This window comes from Balearica regulorum, chromosome 1 (genome assembly GCF_011004875.1).
Source record: "Balearica regulorum gibbericeps isolate bBalReg1 chromosome 1, bBalReg1.pri, whole genome shotgun sequence".
Taxonomy (NCBI): domain Eukaryota; kingdom Metazoa; phylum Chordata; class Aves; order Gruiformes; family Gruidae; genus Balearica; species Balearica regulorum.
The window spans coordinates 677009-701028 of record NC_046184.1 but is presented as its reverse complement, the minus strand read 5'-3'; the positions used below and the strand labels follow the sequence as shown (position 1 = coordinate 701028).

The following is a 24020-nucleotide window of genomic DNA, read 5'->3' as shown; positions in this document are numbered from 1 at the left end:
AGCACCCAAAACCTTCGTTTGGGTTTAAAACCCCTTGGAAGAGCCGGGCGATGGCGGGTTTGGATGTCCCCGTGCCCCGGCTCTGCCGTTCCCAGCCCTGAGCGGCCGAGGGAGCCGGGGCCGCTGCCGGGGGAGGGGTGGCGGCAATGGGGCACCCACTGTGCGCCCCAGCAGCGGGGGCCATGGGCAGAGGAGCCTGGTGCGCCCATGTCCGTGTCCCGTGCCATGCCCGGCCAGGGAGAGCGCTGGAAATGCTGCGGGGACGCAGCAACCGGGCACGTCGGGGGGAGCATCCTCCCACGTCCTCGGGGGGGCTCAGCACCTCCCCCAGCCCTGCTGGGGGCACTGATGGGGCCGGGGGTCCTGGCCACCCGCACACCGCTGGCAGGCTCTGCCCCACCGCTGCTTCGCCCCAGATGGAGCAGGGATGCGGGCACTCGGGGTGCCTGGGGGTGGGCAGAGCCCTCACCCCGGGGCACCTCTGTCCGAGCCGGGCATCGTGCTGCGAGCGGCCGGGTTTCAGCGGGGTGTTTGCCGTCGGTTCCCTCGCTGGTGGAGGCCGCTGGCAGGTTTCCACGTGGCCCCTGGGGAGAACTCCCCACATTCCCACCTCGCAGGGAATTCCCCAGCGAGGCCTCCCCAGCACCCCCCCCCCCCCGTGCCCGCATGGCTCCGCTGCGTTGCTCCACGCGTGGGGTCAGCCACCGTGCGGGGGGCTCCGCCGTGATGAGGGGCTCAGGCACGATAACAGGGTTCTGTCATGACGAGGGGTGAAGCCACGACACGGGGCGAAGCGCGGTGCCCAGGCAAGGGCCAGGAGAAGGCCTGGGTGCCCTGGCGCGAGCGCGGGTGATTCAGCACGGCCGGGGCAGGGTGCCGCCCGTTCCCGCACCCATGGCTCCGGGCCCAGCGCCCGCAGTAAAGGCACGTTTACCTTCCCGATCACCTGCATCACGCGTGGCCGTGGAGCTGCCGGCCCGGGCAGGGGCTCTGCGGCTCCGGCCCCCCGGCCCGGGCAGCCCCCGTCACCCCACGCTCCGCCACTCTCCGGGCGATGCCGCCGGCCGGAGGGAGCACCGGGGCCGGCCGGGGTCCCAGCGGGGCTCGGGGATGGGGTACCGGCCCCCCCGGCACGCAGCCGCTGCCTGGGGACCGCTGGGACCCGGCGCTGCCTCCCCCCATCCCTCCGGGACGCAGCGGGGGCCGTGCGGGGGGTGCAGCGCACCCCGCTCCTTTTCCACGCACCCGCCCCCCAAAGCGCTTTTCGGCGGGCGGGAGAGCGGAGCGGGGCTGCAGGCGCGGTCCTCAGCCCCCGCCCTCCCCCGGGGCCTCAGCCGGGAGGTAATTAAGCTAATTGAAACTTCGCGATTGATTCCCACGGCTGGGAGCCAGGCTGCCTCGGAGGAGAGGGGGAGCGCGGCCGGTCCCCAGCGGAGGGCCGGGGCGGGTCCCGGGGCGGGTCCCCGTGTGGGTCCCGGTGTGGGTCCCGGGGCGGGTCCCCGTGTGGGTCCCGGTGTGGGTCCCGGGGCGGGTCGGGCCGAGGCACAGCGCTGGGTGCGGGGTGAGCCGTGAGCTCTGCCGGGATGGCCGGATCCGGCGCAGCTGGGCGGTGAAGCAGGACCCGGGGTCCCTCCCAGCGCCGCCGGGGCGGTGATCCCCGAGGGGGCCGGGGTCTGCCCTTGCCGCGGGAGCCCGGGGGCTCAGCCGTGTCCGCAGGGCAGCACCCCACCGGGAGCAGGGACCGGTGGAGAGACCTGCTCCTGCTCCTGCTCCTCTGCTCCGTGCGGCGCCCCGAGCTGCAGAGCCGAGGCGTACCGGGGGTCCCACCGCGCCCCGGCCTCCCGCTCACCCCCGCGTGGGAAGGGGCGACCGGCCGGCGAGGGCTGCTCCCCCCCCCCGTAACCTGCATCGAGCGAACGCTCATGAGCCGGCGCTCCCTCCTCCCGCCCGGGGATGCGGGTTTGTCCCCGGGGCGGCAGCGGCCGGCGCTGCCCCGCATGGGGACCTGGTCTGGGGGCGACCCCCGGCCGGGACCCCCGGCACTGCCCGGGTGTGCCTTGGGGTGCCGGAGCCGCGCCGGGCAGCTCCCAGCGCCGGTGAATCCCCCCGGGGCAGCGGCGGTGAGGGGGGGCGGGGGGCGCAGTGCCCGGTGCCCCCCCGCCCGCAGCTCTGCCGCTGGTTCCGTGCCGGGGGCCCGGGGATCACCCGTCCGGGGGGGTCCGGCAGAACCCCCCCCCCCCCGGGGAGGCTGAGCCGCCTGGGCCGGGGCTGGACCCGCACCCCGCTCGGGGGGGGCTGTGCCCGCCGCCCCCCCGGCCCCCCGATCAGGTGCTGCCGCAAATCCCCCCGCACGGGGACCGGCTGTTTGAAGCCTTTGTGTCCTGATAATGCAGAAGAATCCCAGCGATTTGGAGCACGCGGAGGCCCCCGGCCCCTCGGCCTGGGGAGGCGGCGGGAGCGGGCAGGGGAGGGGGCGCGGGTACCCCCGCCCTGGGGTCCGGACCCCGGCTCGGGCACCCCGGGGATTCGGGGGTGTCCTCGCCCCGGCAGCACGGCCCCCTCCCCTGCTGAGCTCTGGCTCCAGGAGCGGCACCCCCGGGGCACCCCGACCCCCACCGCCTGCCCCCCCCCCCCCCCCGTGCCCCCCGGCACCGCCGGCAGCGGCTCCCCCGGTCCGGCGAGCTGCTTCCCCCGCGGGGGAACGCCGGGGCTGGTCTGACCTCCGCGGATTACATTCCTTAATTGTTTTAGAAGGGCCCATGTGATGTTTAACAACACGAACCTAAATTAGCCCCGGGAGAAGGTGCGTCCAGCCGCACGTCCCCGGAGAGCGGCTCCGGCCCCGCTCACGGCCCGGCTGCAGCACGGGGGGGGGGGAGCAGGGGGGTGCCGGGGTGCTGCCCCCCAGGGCACAGGGCTCCCGGGCAGCGTGGGGCAGGAGGGGCCGGCACCGGGGGCACTGGGATGCACTGGGATGCAGTGGGCTGCGCTGGGCTGCACTGGGCTGCACTGGGATGCACTGGGATGCACTGGGCTGCACTGGGATGCACTGGGATGCAATGGGCTTCCCCGCGCAGCCCGGCGAAGGGAGGCAGGGTGCAGCCTTGCCCCTCCTGCCCAGGTTTGCCCCCCGAGTGTGGGGAGCAGCGAGCGGAGCTGGGGGGCTCTGCCCCACCCCCCCCCCCGAGCAGGGCCGCAGGACGGGGGTGTCGGGGTGCCCCTGGGGCCGGGCCCCGCTCCCCGGGGTGCCAGGCAGGAGGCACGCCGTGGGGCTTGGCAGGGCTGAGCGGGCGCGACGTGGCGCAGCGTGGCTCCCGGGGCCTGGCAGGGCCAACGCCGGCTCCGCCTGGCCTGGCCCACGGCCGGGTCTGGGCACCGGGGCAGACGTGCTGGGGAGGGGGCTGGGGGGTACCCCGACCCCCCACATCAGCCCCAGCCCAGATTCCCTGGCTGGGCCCCCACACCCGGCTCCATCCCATATTGCCCGGATGGGTCCTCCAGTCCTATGCCAGCCCCCCCCGCCCCAGCCCCCCAGGACAGCCCCCCCATCCCATCCCAGTGCCCCCCAGCACAGCTCCCCCGGCCCGTTCCCCCAGCCCGGCCCCGCTCCGGGAGGGCTCCGGGGGCGGCGCTGGGGGAGCAGCGGGGCGGGGGGGGCGGTGCGGGGCCGGTGAAGGGCTGCCCCCGCCCGTGGCTCCTCCCGCGGCCGCTCGGCGGCTCCTCCTCGCCCGCCGCGCCGGGCCCGGCGATATTTAACCTGGGCCGGGCCGGGGAGCGGCAGCGCCGAGCGAGGCACGGACCCGACCCGAGCCCCGGCCCCGAGCCCCGGCCCCCGCCCAGGTACGGCCGAGACCCCTGGGGACCCCCTGGGGACCCCGCACCGCCCCCCCCCCCCCGGGCTGTGGGCCGGGCCGGGCCGGGGCAGGGAGGGACCGGGCGGCACCGGAGCCCAGCCCCGAGCCCTTCTGTTCTCCCCGCAGCCGCTGCCCCGGGCCGGCCCCGCCATGAGAGCCCCGGCGCCGGTTGCGCTGGGTTGCATCAGCTTGGTGCTGTGTCTGCTGGAGCTGCCCGCCTGCCTGCCCCTGCCCGACGGCCGCTCGCCCAAGCGCAGGTGAGCCCGCACCCTGCCCCCCCCCCCCCCGGGACCCCGCACCCCTCTGCGGGGGCGGCTCGGGCCCCCCCGCCCACCCCCCGATGAGGGGCAGCTCTGTGCCCCCCTGCCCGGGACACGGCCCCGCACCCAGCCCCGCACCCTCCGAGGGGGCTCGGCCGCCCCAAGCCCCCGCGGGCCCAGCCCCACAGCCCTGCCCTGCGTGGGGGGCTCCGTGCCCACCGCCCGGCCCTGCCCGAGCAGCCCGTGTCCGTCCGTCCCGCCGGCCGCTCTCCCGTGGGCCCGGCCCGGCAGCGTGTCCGTGTGTCCGGCTGTCCCCGTGGAGGGGGCACGCTGCCCCGCACCGCGGCCCCGTGTGCTGGCGGCAGGTTGGGGGGGTACGCGGCACCCCGGAGAGCGGGGGCAGACGGGTGCTGCGTGGTGGGGTGCGCTGGGGTCCCCTGGGCTCCATCTCGCACACGGACCCCAGCCCTGTCTTCGCTGCGTGTCCCGTGTCTGTCCCCTGGGTCCGGGGGGGTGGTGGGAGCGGGGTGAGGGGTCCCGGGTGGGGATGGGGGGGCGGTGCGGGGGGGGCAGGATGCGGCGTGCCCGGGACGGCGAGACTGGTCTGCGGGCTCGGGAGGGCACGGGCCGGAGTGGAAACTGCGCGGGTGTGCGAGGGTTGGACGAGGTTTCCGTTCACGCCGTGATGGAGGGTGTGCGTGTGCGAGAACTCCTGGTGTGCGTGTGCCAAGGTGCGCGTGATTGCATGCGTGTGCAAGGTGAGGGGCAGCTGGGGGCTGCGGGGTGCCGGGATCTCCTGCCCGGACCCCCTGCTGAGGGGGTCCCCCGGGTCGGGACTGAACCTCCTGCGTGTGCGGGTGTGCGTGCACAGGCTCTGCGGGTGTGCGTGTGTGCGTGCACAGGCTCCGCGGGTGTGCGTGTTGGCGCTTGAGGAGCGGGTTTGGGCCGTGCCCGGCGCCGTGGGAAGCCTGCGCCTGGCTCCGGAGGGATCTGCGAGTGGCTCCTGGCAGCCGTCAGCGCAGCTCCCGGGGCGTGGGAGGGGGGGCCCTGCCTGGGCCGTGCGCGGGGCCACGTCCCGCTGCGGGGATGGATGGGGGGGCCGGGGCACCCCGACCCCGGGCGCAGGCTGGGCAGCCGATGGCGCGGCCGCAGCTCGCTCTGCCGTGGGTCGTGGAGTGGGGGTCCCCGGGACGGGGGGCCGGAGGCGAGGGGGTCCCGGGGGGGTGGGGGCGGAAGGGCTCTGTGCCGCTGTGGGGGTGTCCTCAGACCCCCAGACCCCGCCACACAGGTGCCCGGGGTCCGGGTGTCGGTGCCCGCAGCCGGGAGCGTGGGTGCCAGCTCTGCGCCGGTGGGAACGGGTGGGCAGCGGCGGGGGAAGCTGGAGGGGGCTGGGAGCTGTGTGGGAACCACCTGCGGGAGCTGGGGGGCGCGGGGGGTGCCGGCGCTGGAGCAGCCAGCGGCAGCCCCGGGGTCGGCGCGCATCCCGCAGCGTGTCCGGCGAGGCTCGCAAAGCCCCAGGCCCCGGCACGGAAGGCAGATCGGCGGTGATCCCCCGGGATCCCACGCGCAGCCGGATGCGCTGGGAGCTCGGCCGAGGCGGGCGCTGCGCCGTGCCGGGGCCAGCTGGGGCGAAGCCGGGGCAGAAGCCAAACGTGGGGCAGGAGGGGAACTCCGCAGCCATCCCGCTGGACACCGGCACGGGGGGCTTCTTGGCTGGGGGGCTGGCGGTGCCGGAGCTGCCTGGAAGAGAGCCGGCCGGGAAAGTCCCACGTGCCACGGCCCAGGCGGCCCGGGACGGGAAGGCCGAGGCCACCGGTGTTTCCGGGCACCGGCCGCCTCCTGTAAACACGTCCCGGGCCAGGAAGGGGCAGTGGGTGCTCGCCAGCCCCCCCAGCCCCCCCGGCGCTTCCCGTCTCTGCAGAGCCGGAGGAATTTGGCCTCTGTCCCCGTTCCCGCGGCTCGTGGCCAAGCGGCGTCCGGCCTCGACCTGGCTGTGCCGTGCCGGGATGAGCCCTCGGGCACCGCCTTCCCCACGGCCCCGGGTGGGGGGACAGGGCGCACGGGGGGGCGGTGAGGTGTGTGTCCAGGGCTGCGTGTGCACACCCGCACACCCGCGCTGCCCGGGGTCACTGTGGGTGTGCACGCGTGCTGGGCTGGGGGAGTGTGGTGTGAGCATGTGTGTGTGCACTGGGCTGTGGGCGTACCTGCGTGTGTGCAGGGGCTATAGAGGGTGTGTGTGCTGGGACACACGTGTGCTTGTGTGTGTGCAGGGGCTATAGAGCGTGTGTGTGTCCTGGGACACGCATGTGCCTGTGTGTGTGCAGGGGCTATAGAGCGTGTGTGTGTCCTGGGACACGCATGTGCCTCTGTGTGTGCAGGGGCTATAGAGCATGTGTGTGTCCTGGGACACGCATGTGCCTGTGTGTGTGCAGGGGTTACAGAGTGTGTGTGTGCTGGGACACACGTGTGCCTGTGTGTGTGTGCAGGGGTTACAGAGTGTGTGCGTGCTGGGACATGTGTGTGCCTGTGTGTGTACAGGGGTCACCGCATGCGTGTGTGTCTGCACGCACACCGGGCTGTGGGTGGACCATCTGTGTACATGGGTTACAGAGGGAGTGAGTGTGCATGCGTGTGTGCATGCTGGGACGTGTGTGTGTTCACGGGTAGCAAAGGAGGTGTGCATGCAGGGACACGCGTGTGCAGGGGGCTGCGGGGGCTCTGGCTGGGGGTGCGGTGGCGGGTGCTGGTGCGGGGTGCCACCACGCGTGCCCGTGCGCAGGCAGGGCCGGTGCGGGCAGCAGAGGGGGGTCCCGCCAGCGCCGCCACGTGCCACCCCCGCAGGCACGTGCCACCCCCCAGCCGCCCCGGCACTGCGGATTCCTCCTGGGCAGCGACCCGGGGCGGCTGCGGGCGGCAGAGCCCTACGGCCACTGCGGCGGGTGCCCCCCTGCAGGTGTGGGGTCACCGGCTCCTCCGCAGGGGGAGGCTGACCCGGGCTGTGCTGGAGCTGGCAGCGCCGGGGGGGGCCCGTGTGTGCACCCCAGGGGCATCCTTGGGTGGGGGGGGTGGCAGGGTCAGCACCCCCTGGAGCTCGGGGACCCCAGGGACCCACCTGGCCCCGGTGCTGCCTGCACTTGTGGGTCGGCAGTGGGCTCGGCGTGGGGCTGGCAGGGGTGCGGGGCGCGTGGTGGGGCTGCTGGCAGCGGTCACACGGTGCCGTGGGGTGTCGTGGGGTCCTCTCTGCCCGGGGGGACGGGGGTGTCCCAGCCCCCCTGGTTTGGGGTGGGAAGGGGCTGGTCCGGGGCTGCAGCCCTGGCTGTGGGAGGCAGCTCCTGCCGCCGCGACGCTGGAGCGTGGAGGACGTGTGCGGCTGCAGGTAGCAGCTCCCTTTCCCTGGCTGCTGCCGCCACCGCCTCGTCCTGGGCAGAGCTGGGCAGAGGGACCGGGGTGGGGGCGGGTGAGGTGCCCCCGGCACGGCCAGCCCCCCGGTACCCCTGCTGTCACGGTGCCGCGCAGACCCCCTGCCAAGCAGACCCCCTGCCCGGGGCGCCGCGGCTCTGCCCGCCGCTGCCTGCTGAGCGTTGTCTCCTCCCGCTGACCCCGCTGCCGCTCTCTTGCAGGGACCCCCCGGACCGGAGACCCTTCCCGGCCTCGCTCCTTGGGAACCACCCGGCACCGCAGCAACCCGCCCTGCTGCAGCCCGCCGGCGGCTCCCGGCACAGGCCGCTCATCCCGCGCCACGGCCCGAAGCTCGTCCCGCGCCACGGCCCCCGCCTGGCCCCCCGGCACAGACTGCTCATCCCGCGGCACCACCCGAAGTTCGTCCCCCGGCACGGACCCCGGCACGGTGCCCGCCTGGCCCCCCGGCACAGCCGCCGCCTCGTGCTGCGGCACGGCCCCCGGCACGCACGGGGCCGCCGGCACGCGTCGGGGCGGCTGCAGCACGCGCAGCTGCTGCGGGTGGGCTGCGTGCTGGGCACCTGCCAGGTGCAGAACCTGAGCCACCGCCTCTGGCAGCTCATGGGCCAGTCGGGCCGCCAGGACTCGTCCCCCATGAACCCCAACAGCCCCCACAGCTACGGGTGAGGGGGGGGCGCCACGCCGGACCGCCTGGCCCCGCGTCCCCCGCCCTGCCCCGCGGGACCCCCCACTAAAGCGCTTCCAGAGTCAGACGTGGCTGGGCTCCCTCTGCACCTTTCTGGGGGTGCCCAGTGCCCCCCCCCCGGGGCAGAGCCCGGCTCCGGCCACGGCCCCACCAGGGACGCGGGGCCCGCGGGAGCACCCCACGCTGTCGCCAGCCAGCGCCCCGTGGAGCAGAGAGGACCACCGGCGGGGGAGCTGGTGGCCCGCGGTGGCCCGCCCGGCCCGGGCTGTTGATGGCGGGTCCAAGGGGCGGCGGGGGATCGTGCTGACCGCAGCAGCGCCGGCACCTTGTGCAAGAGCGTGGGGCCGAGCCCCTGGCCGCGCTCCCGCCTGACTCAGCAGCTCAGCACCCTGCCACGGCACGCACGGCCATGGGTGGGGTGAGCCTCGCTGCAGCACCCCCATAGCACCCCACTGCACCCCCTCGCCCCACCACAGACCCCTCCTGCGCCCATCCGGGGTGGCACAGCTACGTGTGTGGGGGTCCCGCAGGGTGCGAGGACCCCGCTCCAGCCCAGCTCCCCCAGGCAGGGTGGGGGCATGGGGCATCCCCCCCACCTTCCCCGCTCAGGGGTCCCAGGTCAGGCTCGGCACCTCGGGGGGTCCCTTCCCAGGTCAGAGGCCGGGGTGCCTGGGGGGTCCTGTTCTCCCCGGAGAGGATGCTGTCCCCTTGCCCTGCCTCCTCCCCGTACGGCCCGCAGCCCTGCGGTGAGACGGGGAGCGGGTGCTGGGGGGTGGTGAGCCGTCCCCGAGCACGGGGGGCAGAGGAAAGGCCAGGGTCCCGCACCCCAATCCTGCCCCATCCCCTCCCATTCCTGTCCCTGCCTCTGTCCCCTCCTGTCCCCTGGTGCGGCCTCGGGCATGACCTGGGTGGGCTGGGGCTGGCCCCTGGCCCCACCGGTGACAAGTTGTGCCCCCACGGCCTCAGTGGGGCTGGGACTGGGGGGTGGCCTGCAGACATGAGGGGACCCCACCTATCCCTGTCACCCCATGCCGTGATACCCCAGGAGTGCCGGTGTCACCCCGATGGAGCTGCCACCCCCGTGGCCTGGTGGGATGGGGACGTGTGGCCCCAGTCACTGGCCTGGCCCCCCCCCATCCTGGGCTGCCCCCCAGCCCTGGCGCAGGGACGGGCAGCTGGGGGGGGTGATGACACAGATCCAGCCGCCCATGAGGAGGGCAGGGAGCCCAGCCTGCCGGGGGCTTGATCCTTCCTGCCAGCACCCTTGTCCCCTCCTGCCAGGAGCACCCCGTCCTCCCAGGAGCACCCCAGAACGCCCCCAGCCCCAGGAGCACCCAGACTGCAGCAGCACTGGGTCAGGGTGGGGGGGAGCACCCAGGGGCGCTGGTCCTGGCACTTGCTCGAGTCGGCTGACGGGGGCAGGATGGGGCCAGGCCTGGACGGGGTGTCCATGGCTGTCACGGGAGGTTCCTGGGCTCCTTTCCCTGGTGCGGGCAGGGGCCGACCCCGGCATCGCCCTGAGCCTGCAGAGCTGCGTCTCTGGGCAGCCCCGGCTGCAGGCAGCTCTGCCCGCAGCCCCCTGTGCCCACCGCTGCCCGTTCGACAAAGGGGTGAGGGACCCAGCACCGTGGGGCAGCCCCCCGTGCCCAGTGCTGCCCGTTCGACAAAGGGGCGAGGGACCCAGCGCCGTGGCACACGGGCCCCTCGCCTGGCCAAGGCCTTCACACACACACACCCCACCCCCCCCACCCCCCCCCATCCTTTGGGTGCCCCCAGGCTCAGAGGGGCCGCGCTGAGCCCCACGGGTGCCTGGGCCGGATCCTGCCCTGCGGCAGCACTGGAGCTGGGCTGGGGGGGCATCGCACCGCGGAGGACTCCCCTTCTTTTTTCAAGCGGCAATCTGATTTTGTGCGGAATAAAGTGTGTGAGGAGGGGTCACGTCTGGTGCCGGGATCGGCGGCGTTCCCGTGGGACTGGGGCACGGAGTGGGGCGGGGGGGGCGCAGGGCCGGGGCCCCCGGGTCCCACGGCCACCGGTGACGGAAGGTGACTGGCACCGGCTGCTTCTCGCCGCGCAGCGGGGCCCGCAGCGCAGCACCCAGCCAGCACCCGCAGCCGCGTGGGGCCGTGGGTCTGGGCAGGAGGAGGAGGGTGAGGAGGAGGAAGCCAAAGGGGAGACGTGGGAGGGTGCGGGGGGGGTGGGGGGGGTGTGCACCCCCAGTACCAGCAGCTGCTGGGCCCCTGCCCACGGACACTCTGCCCACCGCTGCCCGCTCCTGCCTCTGCCCCGGCGCGCAGGGACCCACGAGTGACCACGGCACAGCACGACCCTGCCCACGGGCCTGCACCGCCCCCCGCCCCCCAGCAGCCGGTGCCCGCCCCACCCGGACCCGCGTCCCGCGGGAGCGCTGCTGGGCCCGGGGCTCCCGGTGTGTCCCCCCCCCCCCCAGCTGCTCCCCCCGCCCCGCCGCCCCTTCGGTCGCCCCCCCGCTGCCGCCCGCAGCCCCTCGCCGTGCCGTGGGGGGCCAGGTCCGGCCCCGCTCCCTCTGTCCCGACGGGGGGGGGTGTGGGGGGGGGCTGCAGCGTGGGGCGCCCCGGCCGGGCTCCCCCCAGCCCCTGGAGCAGCACCCCCGGTGCCGCGGGCTCAAACATTAACCGGGGCCGGTTTAACTGGTGACCGATTGCCCCCACGCTGCCCGCGCCGCCCCCCGCGGGGATAAAGCCGGGGGGTCCCACGGCCGCCCCACAGCCCCCCGCCCCGCGCCACGGCCGCCATGAGGAGCCTCCGGGCGGTGAGTACGGGCCGGTGGGACCCGGGGCCCCGCACCCCATGGGGGGAGCCCCCCCGCACCCCACCCCGCACCCCTCAGGGGCAGCCCCCCCCCACGACACCCCGCACCCCCTGGAGGCAGCCCCCCCCACACTGCCCCGCACCCATGGGGGCAGCCACCCCCCCGGCACCCCGCACCCATGGGGGCAGCCCCCCGCACCCCACCCCGCACCCATGGGGGCAGCCCCCCCCACATGACACCCCACACCCCTCAGGGGCAGCCCCCCCCCACATGACACCCCGCACCCCTCGGGGGCTGCCCCCCGCACCCCACCCCACACCCCTCGGGGGCAGCCCCCTGCACCCCACCCCGCACCCCATGGGGGCAGCCCCCCCACACAGCACCCCATACCCCTCGGGGGCAGCCCCCACACACCGCCCCACACCTCGGGGTCACCCCCCCCACGCGGGGGGGTGCAGGCCCTCCCAGGCGCACACAGCGGCACGTGCAGGCCCTGGGGCCATGGGGCACAGCCCCCCCCCAGAATTGCCCCCCGTGGGGTCTGTGCCGGCAGGCAGAAGCCCTCGGGGACCCCCTGCCCCAGCTCTGTGCAGAGGGGGGGGCCCGCACAGCTCAGCACCGGGGCTGTGGCCTTTCGGGGGGTGGAGGAGATCCCCCGGGGCCCTCCCTGCGGTGGGGGTGCCAGTCCCACGGGGACACCACCCCACGTGGGTCCCAGCCCGCTCGCTGTCCCTGCCCCATGTCCCGGCCCCACGGCAACACTCGTCCCTCGGCAGGTGACGTGTCACGGGGGGCTGCCCACCCCCGAGGGGCTGCGGGGTGTCGTGCAGCACCCACAGGCCTCGCTCCGGGGGCTGCAGGGGGCCGAGGCAGCGACTCCTGGGACCCAAACCAGCACCCCCCGCTCAGCACCCCAACGGGGCGGCCCTCGCTCCGCACCGGGAATGGGGCAGCGGGGCTGCGCTGTGTGACGCTGCGCAGTGGTGTGCAGCGCTGTGCCATGCTGTGCGATGCTGTACAGTGGTGTGCAACGCTGTGCCATGCTGTGCGATGCTGTGCCATGCTGTACAGTGGTGTGCAGCGCTGTGCCATGCTGTGCCATGCTGTGCCATGCTGTGTGATGCTGTACAGTGGTGTGCAACGCTGTGCCATGCTGTGCAGCACTGTGTGACGCTGCGCAGTGGTGTGCAGTGCTGTGCAAGGCTGTGCAGTGCTGTGTGATGCTGTACAGTGGTGCCCAACACTGTGTGATGCTGTGCAGCGCTGTGCAACACTGTGCAAGGCTGTGCAGCACTGTGTGATGCTGTACAGTGGTGTGCAGCACTGTGCAAGGCTGTGTGATGCTGTGCAAGGCTGTGCAGTGCTGTGCAGTGCTGTGCAGTGCTGTATGATGCTGTACAATGGTGTGCAACGCTGTGCGACGCTGTACAGCACCGTGCAATGCCATGCAGCGCTGTATGATGCTGGGGTGTGCAACACCGTGCAACGCTGTGCGGTGCCATGCAATACAGCGCAGCACCGTGCGACGCCGTGCGCTCAGGGCTTTCCTTCGGAGATGCCGCGGTCTCCTTAGCCTCCCGAACACGCTGCCCGGGGTGTTCTCGCTCTCTGCGCACGGCTGCAGGGCCGGGGGCAGGATCTGTCCCCGCTGACCGGGCCCGGCCCTTCTCGCCCAGGACGCTGACCCCTCCGAGGAGCCCGAGTCCGGCAGCGCCAAGTCCGAGTACCGGAACTACACGGTGAGCCCGGCGGGGCCGGTCGTGCTGCCGCTGGGACGGGCGGTGACCCCGAGGCGGTGAGGACCCCCCCGCTCCAGGCAGGGCCTTGGGGGGGCCCCGCGGTACGAGGCCACGCCAGGGGTCCAGCCGTGCTCGGGGGGCTCATCCTGCTGCTGGAGAGGCCGGAGGAGCCCGGCGGGAGCTCAGCTGCCCCCGGCTGGGGGGATGCTGTGGGGGGGCTCCCCCAGCCCCAGAGCCCCCCTGAGCCCCACGCTGCGCTGCAGGAGGGGAAGCTGCTGGACCGCGTCTACACCACCTACCTGCTGATGCACACCCACCAGACCGTTGACTTCGTCCGGAAGAAGGTGCGAGCCCCCCAGGTTGCCCTGGCCCCCCCCGAGCCCACCCGCCACAGGGGGATGCCACGGCCCCCCCACCCCAGCGCCCCATCCCGGCCTGCTCGGGGGGCACGTGCTGTGCCCCGCTCCCCACGCGGCTCTGCGGAGGGTCCCGGGGGGGTTCGGGGCAGCAGCGCGGGCGGGAGGGGGGGGTCACGGTCGCCAGCCCCCGCCGTGTCCCCAGAGCGCCGAGTACGGGACGTGCGCCCTGCGCAGGATGAGTGCCATGGAGGCGCTGGAGCTGCTGGACCAGCTGGTGGATGAGTCGGACCCGGACGTGGACTTCCCCAACTCCTACCACGCCTACCAAACCGCCGAGGGCATCCGCCGCGCCCACCCCGACAAAGGTAGGGCCGGTGCCCCCCACCCCGACACGGAGCCCACGTGGGGCCGCGTCCCATGGGGGGTGACGGCCCCGCTCGCCCCCAGACTGGTTCCACCTCGTGGGGCTGCTGCACGACCTGGGGAAGGTCCTGGCGCTCTTCGGGGAGCCCCAGGTGAGCGGGACGGCGGGGAGGGGGCGGCCGGGGCACGGGGGATCCCACCGGCCAGGGGCCCCTCCTTGGGGACCCCCCCGGCCGGACGCCTGTCGCACCCCTCCGCAGTGGGCCGTGGTGGGGGACACCTTCCCCGTGGGCTGCAAGGTGCAGAAGTCGGTGGTCTTCAGGGACTCCACCTTCCACGACAACCCTGACGCCAGAGACCCCCTGTACAGGTGAGGCCGGACCCCGGTGGGGCGCTGTGGGGGGCCACAGCCCACGTCGCAGCCGGGGAAGGGGCTGGGGGTGCCGGGGGTGCGGGCAGGGGCCCAGCCCTGAGCCCCCACCCCACCCCCAGCACGGAGTACGGGATGTACCAGCCCCGCTGCGGCCTGGAGAACGTCCTCATGTCCTGGGGACACGACGGTAAGGGCCGGGGGGCTGGGGGGGTTCCTCCTCGGGGCAGGGCCCCTCACCCCCAAACAGGACACCGATGCCCTGGGGTGGCTGTGCCCGACCCCCCCCCCCCCCAGGCCCCTTTTCTGGGGGATTCGGGGCTGGAGCCCTTGGCACGGGGGGGCAGCGGCTCTCGGGGGGGGCCCGTCCTGCACAGGGGTCCAGCCCAGCGGCTCGGTCCCATCGCCGCACGCCCCCCTCTCTCCCCAGAGTACATGTACAGAGTCATGAAGTTCAACAACTTCGCCCTGCCCAAGGAGGTAAGGGCTGGGGGGCGCGTGGGGCCGGCCCCGTGGGGTGGGGGGGCACCCCAGGCTGGCACGTCCCCGTCCCCCCCCAGGCGTTCTACATGGTCCGCTTCCACTCCTTCTACCCCTGGCACACGCACGGGGAGTACCTGCACCTCTGCACCGAGGAGGACCTCCGCATGCTGCCCTGGGTCAGGGAGCTCAAGTGCGTGCTGGGGGGGCTGGGGGGGCCCGGGGGGGCCCGGGGGGGGGGGAGCAGCCCCCGCACTGACCCACCCTCGCTCCCGCAGCAAGTTCGACCTCTACACCAAGCAGGAGGAACTGCCCGACGTGCAGCAGCTCCGGGGCTACTACCAGTCCCTGATCGACAAGTACTGCCCCGGGCAGCTCTGCTGGTGAGCGGGACCCCTGCCCGCCCCACTGAGACCCCTGCCCGCCCCACCGCCCCCCCGCACAGCACCCAGCACCCCCCGCTCCACCCCAGCCCCACGGCACAGCCCCTGCCAGAGCAGCCGCCTGGCGCTGGGGGGGCACCAGGACTATCTAATAAACCTGCTCCTCACACAGCCCCGGTGCCAGTCGCTCCCCGGGCAGCCCCCAGCCCCACGGGGGCAGGGACCACCGCCCCGGGGGGGGCAGCAGCACCGTCCCCACTGCCCAGGGGGACAGGGCCAAGGGCCGGGCCAGCACCAGGGAGAGCCGCGGGGCTGGAATGTCAAAGGCTTTATTTAGAAAATTATAGGAAACCTCTGTGCTCGCCGCGGAGCCGAGGGGAAGCACGTTACAGCCAAAGCCCCCCCCCGCCAGGCAGGGGGCTCCGGGGGGTGGGGACAGCACCCCAAACTGCCCCGAGCACTGGTCCAGGGGCAGCCAAGGGGGCCAGGCCGGATAGCCACGAGGGCTGGCACCAGCTTGCTGCACCCCGCCAGCGCAGAGCACCCCACCGCAGCCCGGCACGACCCCACCGCGGGCCAGAGGGGCAGCCGCAGCCCCCGGGGAGCCGGGCAGAGGTGAGGGAGCTGCCCCCCGCTGCCCCCTCGGAGGCACGACCGCGCTGTGGGTGAAGGCAGCGGCAGAAGAGCAGCGAGCTCACCCCGGGCAGGCAGCGTGAGGGCAGGGGTGGGGGCCTGCCCGCGCCCCAGCCAGGGACCCCCGCCCCAGGGAGGCAGAGGGGGGCAGGCAGGGCCGGGAGGAAGGGCGGCAGCGGGGCGCGCGGGCAGCGCCATCAGTCCGTAGGTGGAAGACGGGACCTGGGCCGGCGGCTCCAGGCGTTACTTCTTCTTCTTGGTGCTGCGGAGGCCGTCACCGTGGCTGTCGGCCACCCCCCGGGCCCGGCCCTCGCCTTTCTCCTCCGCCTCTCTGGCCTCCTTCCGCCGCACCTGCCCGTTCTTCTCGCCGCCCCCTCGGTCCGCGGGGTCCCCTCTCCTGGGCCCTTTGTGGCGGGCGGGGGGCACGCCCCCCCGGGGCCGGCGGCCCAGGGCTCGCAGGAGGCAGACGGTGGCCGCCACCAGGTACAGGGACCAAAGGATGGCGGGGCCGGAGAAGGGGCGGCTGAGCTGGCGCACGGACTGCAGCAGCCAGGGCAGGAACGCGTCCGCCGAGCGCTTCAGCGGCGTCTTGTCCTGGGGGGTGAGGGAGGGGGGTCAGGGCCACTCCTCGGTGCTGCCGGGGGCTGGGAGCGCGGCCCGGCCGCGGCGCGAGGTCCTACCTTCAGCCCGTGCTGGTTGAGCAGGCTCTCCAGCGTGGGGTCACCCAGGGAGACGGTGGGGAAGAACTCCTGCACGTGCTGCCGCCGCCACCACGGCGCAGGGCCCTCGCTGCGGGACGGAGAGCTCAGCGCCCAGCCCTCGCCCCCGCCTCCCCCGTACCGACCCAGCCTTGCCAAGCGGAGCTCGGCGCACTGACGAGCTGCTGCGGGCGCGTGCGGAGTTAATGAGCCAATTAGCCAGGAGAGAGGCAGCTCCCACACTCAGGGCTCCCCCCTCCCCAGCCCCAGCCGCCTGAGCAGCCGAGCGCCCGCGCCGTCCGTGCCTTGACGCGGCCTCACACCGGCTTTGGGGAGCAGAGCACGGCCGCAGAGGGGGTGCTGGCGCTGGCGCTGCCCTCCCGGCCCCGCTCACCTGCCCTCGGCGCTGCCGGTGAACCAGTACTTGTAGAGCTGGGCGCGGATGTAGACGGGGGGCTGGGCGCTGAAGGGGTACCGGGACTCGTCCACCTGCACCAGGCGGATCACTGCCGGAGACACAGCATCAGCCCCCCCCGGAGCCGGGACACCCCCAACCGCGCGCGCTGGGGCCCGGCCGCCACGAAGCCCCAGGGAAGGGCCTGGAGCGCAGACCCGCTGCGGCAGGGGGAGGCAGCGACAGCCCCCAGCCAGGGCAGACACACAACTGCTGGGTGGGGGGCCTCGGACCAGCTCTGCCGTCGCCTGTCCCACGGCTCTGAGCCCTGCTGAGCCCCCCCCCAGCCCCAGTGAGCCCCCCGGCCCCGCTCACCGTCCTTCTTGCCCTGCAGCAGGCGGTAGACGAAGCTGGTGAACCAGGGGCTGCTGCTGTGGTGGGCCAGGGCTGCGAACCACATCTGCCAGTCGAGGCGGGGCTGGTGCGGGACGATGATGGGGGGGGCCGTGCTGACGTTCCCGGGCTTGTACATGAACTCAATCTCCTGCGGGCAGGGCGCACAGTGGGCTGGGGGGCCTCCAGCAGCGGGCACTGGGCCCGGACCTCCCCTAGCTCCGCTGTCCCGGGGCAGGGCTCCCCCCGTCTCGCCCCCCTCAGCCCCTGGGCTCACCAGCTCCTTCCAGAAGGACAAAGCCCACGGGGACGGCCGGGTGCCCCAAAGGGACCACGCCAGCAGGACAGGGACGCGTGGCTCTGCCCCCGGCCAGCCCACCCAACCGGCTGCAGTTCAGCCCTTTTGATCCCCACCGTGACTGTTGAACTTGACCCTGCTCCGTGCCGGGTCCTGCCCTTGGGTCACACCAAGCCCTGGCAGCGCTCCAGGCTGGGGGCAGAGTGGCTGGAAACTGCCCGGCGGAAAAGGACCTGGGGGTGCTGGTCGACAACGGCTGAATGTGAGCCAGCGGTGTGCCCAGGTGGCCAAGAAGGCCAACAGCATCCTGGCTTGTACCAGCAACAGTGTGGCCAGCAGGACCAGGGCAGCGACTGTTCCCCTGTGCTGGGCTCTGGTGAGGCCGCACCTCGAGTGCTGGGTGCAGTTGTGGGCCCCCCACTCCAAGAAGGACATTGAGGTGCTGGAGCGTGTCCAGGGACGGGCAACGAAGGCTCTGGAGCACAAGTGTGATGAGGAGCGGCTGAGGGAACTGGGGGTGTTTAGCCTGGAGGAGAGGAGGCTGAGGGGAGACCTTCTTGCTCTCTACAACTCCCTGGAAGGAGGGTGTAGCCAGGTGGGGTCGGTCTCTTCTCCCAAGGAACAAGTGATAGGACATGAGGAAATGGCCTCAAGTTGTGCCAGGGGAGGTTTAGATTGGGTATCAGGGAAAATTTCTTCCCCCAAAGGATTGTCAAGCACTGGAAGAGGCTGCCCAGGGCAGTGGTGGAGTCACCATCCCTGGAGGGATTTAAAAGCCATCTGGATGTGGTGCCTGGGGACATGGGTTACTGGTGGGATTGGTGGTGCTGGGATAGCGGTTGGACTGGATGATCTTAAGGGTCTTTTCCAACTGAAACAATTCTGTGATGTGTTTGACAGCAGCTCACCGTCCAGGTCTGCTTGTCGTAGCTGCCCTCCAGCACCACCTCGGGCCGCCCCCCGACGCCCGTCATCCTGCGGAAGAGCCCGTAGGAGTTCACCACCTGGAAGCGCTCGACCGCGTTGAACATCTGGTGGATGCCGGGCCACAGCTTGCCGTTGGACTCGTAGTCGATGTAGGTGAAGGGCACCTGGGGAGCGGCAGAGAGCGGCTCTGTCACTGCAGCCAGGAGCGGCCTGGGGGGCCCAGGCAGAACCTCCCAATTCCCCGTACCCCAAGACACGCGCCTGCCCCGCTGCCCCCTGCCCTCCCCGGGCGCTTCCCGCCCGCTCACCAAGCTGACGGCGAACACCCCCACGGTTGCTGTGGTGAAGACGGCCCACTGCAGCGCGGCCCACAGCTTCCAGAAGCAGCCGCGGACGCAGGCACACCTGTGAGGGGGAAGGAGACGGGTCAGAGCGGCGCGGCCCCGCAGTCTGGAGCTCCGGCCGCGGGGTTCAGAGCTGCCCGGGCTGTGCCCAGAGCAGCGGAGGGCTCAGCCACCTCCAATGCTGCGAGGAAAATCCCTCCCGGCTCCCCCAGCACCCCCGAGCCGGGTCCCCACCCCACGCAGCCCCAGGCTCCAAGCACCCACGAGATCCAAGGGTCCCTCTGCGCACGAATCGCGCCCTCAGGGTGGCACCAGGCCACCCACACTGGCCACCCCGCTCCCGCCCCGCTCTCCGGGGGGACCCCAGCACCACCCACCTGTACATGGCAGAGAGGATCTCCCAGGAGAGCGAGAGGAAGCCCAGCCCCACCAGCGGCAGGGTCACAGCCCGCAGCCACGTCGTGAACTCATGGTAGGTGAAGGCTGGAGCAAAGGAAAACCCGTGGGGCTGGAGAGGAGCCCCTCCTGCCCCGGGGGGTGCGGGGGCCCAGGCACTGCCGTGGGGACAAGGGCAGGCACGGCCGTGACGTACCCACTTTGGAGTCCAGCAGCCTCTTTTCCCAGTTGATCTCCAGGCCGAAGAACTGGACGCTCCAGTAGAGCAGGAAGCCGTAGGTGCTCAGCTCCATCAGGGTGGAGAGGACGGACCGCAGGCCGGGGGGCCAGGCTGCAGCACAGCGGGGCAGCTGAACGCTGGGGGCCGCCGGGGGCTGGGTGAGCCCGACCCACGGCTGCACGGAGGGGGGCAAACCGCACCCCGAGAGCCCGGGCAAGGGGGCAGCGCTCGGAGCGGATCCCCGCAGCAGGAGCCAACGCGCTGCTTCACGAGGGTCCCGGCTCGAGCCCCCCACGGGCACAGACCCCAGGAGGGGGCGAGGCGGCCGCACCTGCAGCGGCTCTCACAGCACCGAGGCAGAGGGCAGCTGCGGGCAGCCACAACGCCGCCGCTCGCTGTCGGACCCAGACAGGGGTGGTCAGTGACGGTGGCCCGTCCCCTCCCCACCCCGGGCATGGCAGAGAGGGGACCCCGCCCCCCCAAACAAGGCACCCGGGGACTCACTGCTGCCGTGCCTCCTCTTGCTGCGCCCCAGCCAGCGCCCCACGTGCTCCTCGTCCAGCAGGGAGAAGGCCAGGACGATGGTGAGCATGTTGAAGAAGTTGTAGTTACCCGTGAGGATGATGAGGACCTGCAGCAGGACCTGGAGAGGAGCAAAGGCAGGGCTGGGGTGTCACAGCGCTGAGCTGACTGTTCTGGGGGGCACCCCAGCACCCCCAGCAGCGTGACCAGCCCAGCACACAGCACTCAGCGCGCCTGGGGGGGCCCCAGAAGACAGGAATTCACAAGCCAAAATTATTCCTTCCTAGTAAGACCTGATGTAATTCTACTTCAGGTTACCAAAAAAATCCTCAAGATTAACCACAAAGTCATCCTAGAAACCTAAGGGGGACTTTCACTTTTATCAGAATCTCTTTTCAAACAAAATAGACAATCCGCAAGTTAAGTGCAAGGGCCCGCAGAGCGAGGAGCCCGTCCTGCCCACGGACTGAGCAGGGACCCCCGCCCCTGGGGGGGCCCCAGGGCACCCGGCAGCAGCAGGGGCAGGAACGGGGGGCCTGGCTCTGCCCACCCACCTGGCTGTAGAAGGCAAAGAGCCGGAGGCGGCGGATGGGCGCGAAGAAGAGGAGCGGGACAGCGATCTCGATGATGTAGGTGGCCACCACGCTGAACTTCTGGAACCAGACGGGTAGCTGGTGGGCGAACCAGGCGCCCGGCGTGGGGATGCACTGGGTCTCGTAGTGGTAGGTGAGAGCTGGGGGGGGACAGGAGGGGTCAGGGGTGCAGAGGGGACACAGGGACACGGCTCGGAGCAGGCAGAGCTGGCACAGAGTGGCGCAGAACACGGGAGAGGTGCTGACAGCAGCTGCCTTCGGGGCGGGGGGGGGGATACAGCCTGAGGCTCGGGGCAATGCTCCTGCTCCCCCCTGCCTAGCTGGGTCCCCCAAAGCCCGTAACACCCCAAAACCCATGACACCCCTCACCTGTGAGCCCCCACCAGGTGGGGCAACGGCTGGTCAGCTTCACCACGCCGGAGGCGAACATCAGCCGGAAGAGGAGCCAGCGCACCAGCCAGAAGGTGATGCCGTCGTGGGGGCGCCAGGCTGTGGACCGCCACTTCAGGAGGCGCAGGGGGGCCACCAGCACTGCCAGGAATCCCGCTTCCAGCAGCAAGCTGTCCCTGCAGGGACACCGCTGTCCCTCACTGCCACCTCAGGGCTGCAGACCCCTTGGGGCACCCAGCTCCCACCTCGCCGTGCCAGCACCGAGGGGCCGACCAGCCTGCCGTCACTTCCCAAAGCCCAGAGCCCCCCCAGCAGCCCCCCCCTTGCTCAGCCCCATGGACCGACGTGACGCCGACTTACCACTGGAAGTAGAGGAAGACCTGCCCCACCTGCGGGGAGAGGGAGCAGAGCGGTGAGCAGGGCGCGGGTTTGGCCCACAGCCCCTTCCCCAGGCCTGCCCTGCGGGGAGGGGGCAGAAGGGTCGAAGGGTGGCCACAGATCCCTCCCGGTTCCCCCCGGTGCTGCCGGCAGCTCCTCTCCCACAACCGGGCTACAGGCCAAACCCAAGGAGCGGAGCGGAGCGGCGGCTTCGGCTCACCGCCAAGACTGGCAGTGCCGGGACACCACGGAGACAGTACCGGGGCAGGGAAGGAAGAGGATGCTCCCCGGTGGGATGCGCCGGGAGGCGACCGTGCTGGGAACCGCAGCCCCGGACCACCCAGCTCCAGCGCCCAGGGCGACACCCCAGGGACTCACAAGGGGGAGGAGGGCAGCAGGCTGGGGGGCCTGGGGGGGCCCTGCTCCGCTGCCTGGGTGCTCCCAGCCCCGGGCGCTCCCCTCCTGCCCACAGCCGGGCCCAGAGCAGCGCTCGGCAGCAGAGCGGGCTGCAGGCCTGGCTGGCGGCGGGGCAGAGGGCTGCAGGGGAGGAGCAGGGACTTTCTCTCCAGCATCACCTTAAAAGGGAGCGAGGAGAGGAAGGCCCGGCTGGCAGACGGGAGCCGCGCGCGCCACGCTCCCCGAGCGGCACGGCACCCTCGCAGTCACGCCAGGAGACAGAGTCCCTGCGGGCGGGAGTCAGCCAGGGCTTCCCGGGTGCCGCTTCCTCTCCCCGCCAAGGCAGTGAGTCACGCTGGAGCCCCGGCTCCCACCCTGCCTCTCCTCGGCCCCGAAACAGGGGCCACGCAGCTCGGCAGGGCTGCTCGCAATGGCTCCCCGCGGGGCACGGCCACGTGCCGGGAGGGCCGCGAGCAGTTCAGAGGAGTAACCGCACCGTGGGGCAGCCCCCTGCGAGGGAGAAACCCCGCTCCCACGGCTGGCACCTCGCTTCCCCGGCCTCCCAACACCGCTCCCTGCGGCTGCCGGTGCTGGGCACGGCCGAGCCCTGGCAGGAGGGACTGGCAAGGGCTGCCGGCGTCGCCAGCCACCCGGACGGCCTGCCAGCAAGGCAGGAGAGCTCCTCCCTGGGGTAACAGCTGCCCAGTTGGGAGGGATTTCCAAACACACAGGCAGTTTTTCCCTCTAACACCCCTGGTTTCAGAGGGAAGAGAAACCCTCCTCCCCCCGCCGCCTGTGCTAGCAGACTCTGACTCACCCCAGCACGAAGACACCAGCCCCGGCAGCGAGCACAAGCGGCTCAGGAGGGTGGAATCGTGGCCGGGGCGCACAGAGCTCTCGTGGGATGCAGGGAAAGGGCCTGGCGCTTGGGACAAGGGTCCCGGGAGGGTTCAGCGAGGCTGTGGGCAGGCAGGGGATGGAGCTACCCCCACAGCGGTGCAGGAACTGGCTTCGTAGGCAAGTCTTGGGGGGGGTTAATCCCAGAGAAGGCACCGAGAACCAGAGCGGGGATAGGGAAGGATGTCCCTGCATGACCCAGGGAGCACGCCAGCACCTTCCCCTGCTCCACAAGGAAGGGAGCTGAGCACGTCAGGAGCTCGTAGGATGATGCTAACGCAAGAACGTCACCCCCGCCTCCCTCCTAGGTCCCAGCTCTGACCCCTCCAAGTCACTGTGAGATTCCCCCCGACCCAATCTCGTACCTGGTAGAGCGAGAGATAAAGCACCCTGAGCAGGGCGAAGAGCAGGCTGTCCCGCAGCGACTCGAACAGCAAGGCGCCGAAGGAGGCGAGCACGCCGAGGAGGCAGAGCAGTTCCATCCCCAGCTCCGTATCCAAACCCAGGCGGGGACTGAGCCACAAAAGGGTGGGAAAATCTCGGAGTTGCTCCCATAGCCCCTTCCCACTGAGGCGCAGCACTCTGCGGGCCGGTAGGATGCCATCTCTCCCGTATAGCCCTGGAAAAGGAATGATGACAGTAGGGACAAAGCCTCCTTGGCTCCATACGACCGAGGCAGCAGAACTGGGAGCCCCCTCTGGTCAGCGTCTCGACGAGCGGGGGGCTGCCGCAGAGACGAAGTCTCTGCGGCAGCCCCCCGCTCGTCGAGACGCTGACCAGAGGGTGGGCTCCAGTTAGTTCTCCCCACATGCTGTTTTCCCAGTTTCCTCGTGAAACCGGGAAACGGCGCAGCAGTGGGAAGAGCCCACGTGGAGCGTAGCAACTGCCAGACCCAGCCTGGCCACGTGGAAAGGAAACGAATGCCCTGAGTGCTGCAGGCAGGGGAAATTTGTGCAGGCAGGGGAAATTTGTGCAGGCAGGGGAAACCTGTGCAGGCAGGGGAAACCTGTGCAGGCAGGGGAAACCTGTGCCGCTCAGGTGGGTGTGTGAGGGACCGGGGCAGCCCCCAGACCCCCCAGGGTGGTGGGGAAGAAGGGAGCAGACCCTCTCCCAACAGAGGAGTACCGGCCTCGGTAGCTCCTGCTCTCCCCGGTGCTCAAGGCAGGGCTCCTCGCTGGCTCCCCCGGGGCAGGAAAACGGGACGCTGGAGGCCGCGGGTAGAGGGAGAACCGGTACCGAGGGACAGCGGGGCAGCCGTAGGGACGGCTGGTAGGATCAGCCCCGGGGGTTCCGCATCCTCCTACCCCGCACGCAGAGGGGGGATGCCCGGGCACCCAGCGAGAGGGCCCGCGGCTCCGGAGCGGGGGGAACGGCCCCAGCCCAGCTCTCCCCACGTCCCCCCCCCCCGCTGCCACCGGCGAGGCCTCCCCCGTCCCGTCCCGGTGAGGCCTCCCCGACCCCCACAGCCCCTCCCCAGCCCGGGAACGGGCCCGGGCGGACCCCGGCACCCCCCCCCCCCCCCGCCGTACCGGGGATCTGGACGTAGAGCGAGGCGAAGGCGGCGAGGTACGCGGCGGCCAGCCCGGCCAGGAACAGCGACCGCGGCCGCTGCGGCGGGTCCCCCATGGCGGCGGCGGCGGCGGCGGCACCGTACGGCCCCGCGCGCGACGTCAGCACGCACGCTGCGTCAGCACGCACCGCCCCGCGCGTCACGTCGGGCGGGAAGCACGAAATGGCGGCGGCGGCCGGAGAGTGAGGGGCGGGGGGGGGGGGGGTGAGAGCGGGCGGGCGGCGGGGCCGGGGGTCGCGATCGGGGCCTGCGGGGAGGGGCGGGCGG

At 72.5% G+C, this 24020-nt stretch overlaps 3 protein-coding genes across 3 annotated transcripts; 2 read left to right on the top strand and 1 right to left on the bottom strand.

Annotated features, from left to right (window-relative positions):
* Positions 1–3829: 3829 nt before the first annotated feature.
* On the top strand, positions 3830–9800 carry ADM2 (adrenomedullin 2). Its single transcript, XM_075745754.1, has 3 exons — positions 3830–3840; positions 3981–4111; positions 7735–9800. The coding sequence occupies exons 2-3, from the start codon at positions 4005–4007 to the stop codon at positions 8198–8200; spliced, it is 573 nt and encodes a 190-aa protein (XP_075601869.1). The 5' UTR covers positions 3830–3840; positions 3981–4004; the 3' UTR covers positions 8201–9800.
* A 1119-nt stretch (positions 9801–10919) lies between these two features.
* Positions 10920–14872, top strand: MIOX (myo-inositol oxygenase). Its single transcript, XM_075745636.1, has 10 exons — positions 10920–11010; positions 12687–12749; positions 13013–13093; positions 13311–13473; positions 13556–13623; positions 13732–13841; positions 13964–14031; positions 14272–14321; positions 14402–14514; positions 14600–14872. Exons 1-10 carry the CDS (start codon positions 10993–10995, stop codon positions 14706–14708), a joined length of 843 nt encoding a protein of 280 aa, XP_075601751.1. The 5' UTR covers positions 10920–10992; the 3' UTR covers positions 14709–14872.
* Positions 14873–15017: 145 nt separating this feature from the next.
* LMF2 (lipase maturation factor 2) lies at positions 15018–23873 on the bottom strand. The gene is made up of 14 exons (XM_075745298.1): positions 23713–23873; positions 22549–22802; positions 20873–20901; positions 20492–20688; positions 20084–20262; positions 19512–19650; positions 18984–19118; positions 18769–18874; positions 18356–18452; positions 18029–18211; positions 16805–16973; positions 16430–16541; positions 16018–16126; positions 15018–15931 (listed from the first exon to the last, which is right to left on the bottom strand). The coding sequence occupies exons 1-14, from the start codon at positions 23807–23809 to the stop codon at positions 15581–15583; spliced, it is 2157 nt and encodes a 718-aa protein (XP_075601413.1). The 5' UTR covers positions 23810–23873; the 3' UTR covers positions 15018–15580.
* Between the last annotated feature and the right edge of the window lie 147 nt (positions 23874–24020).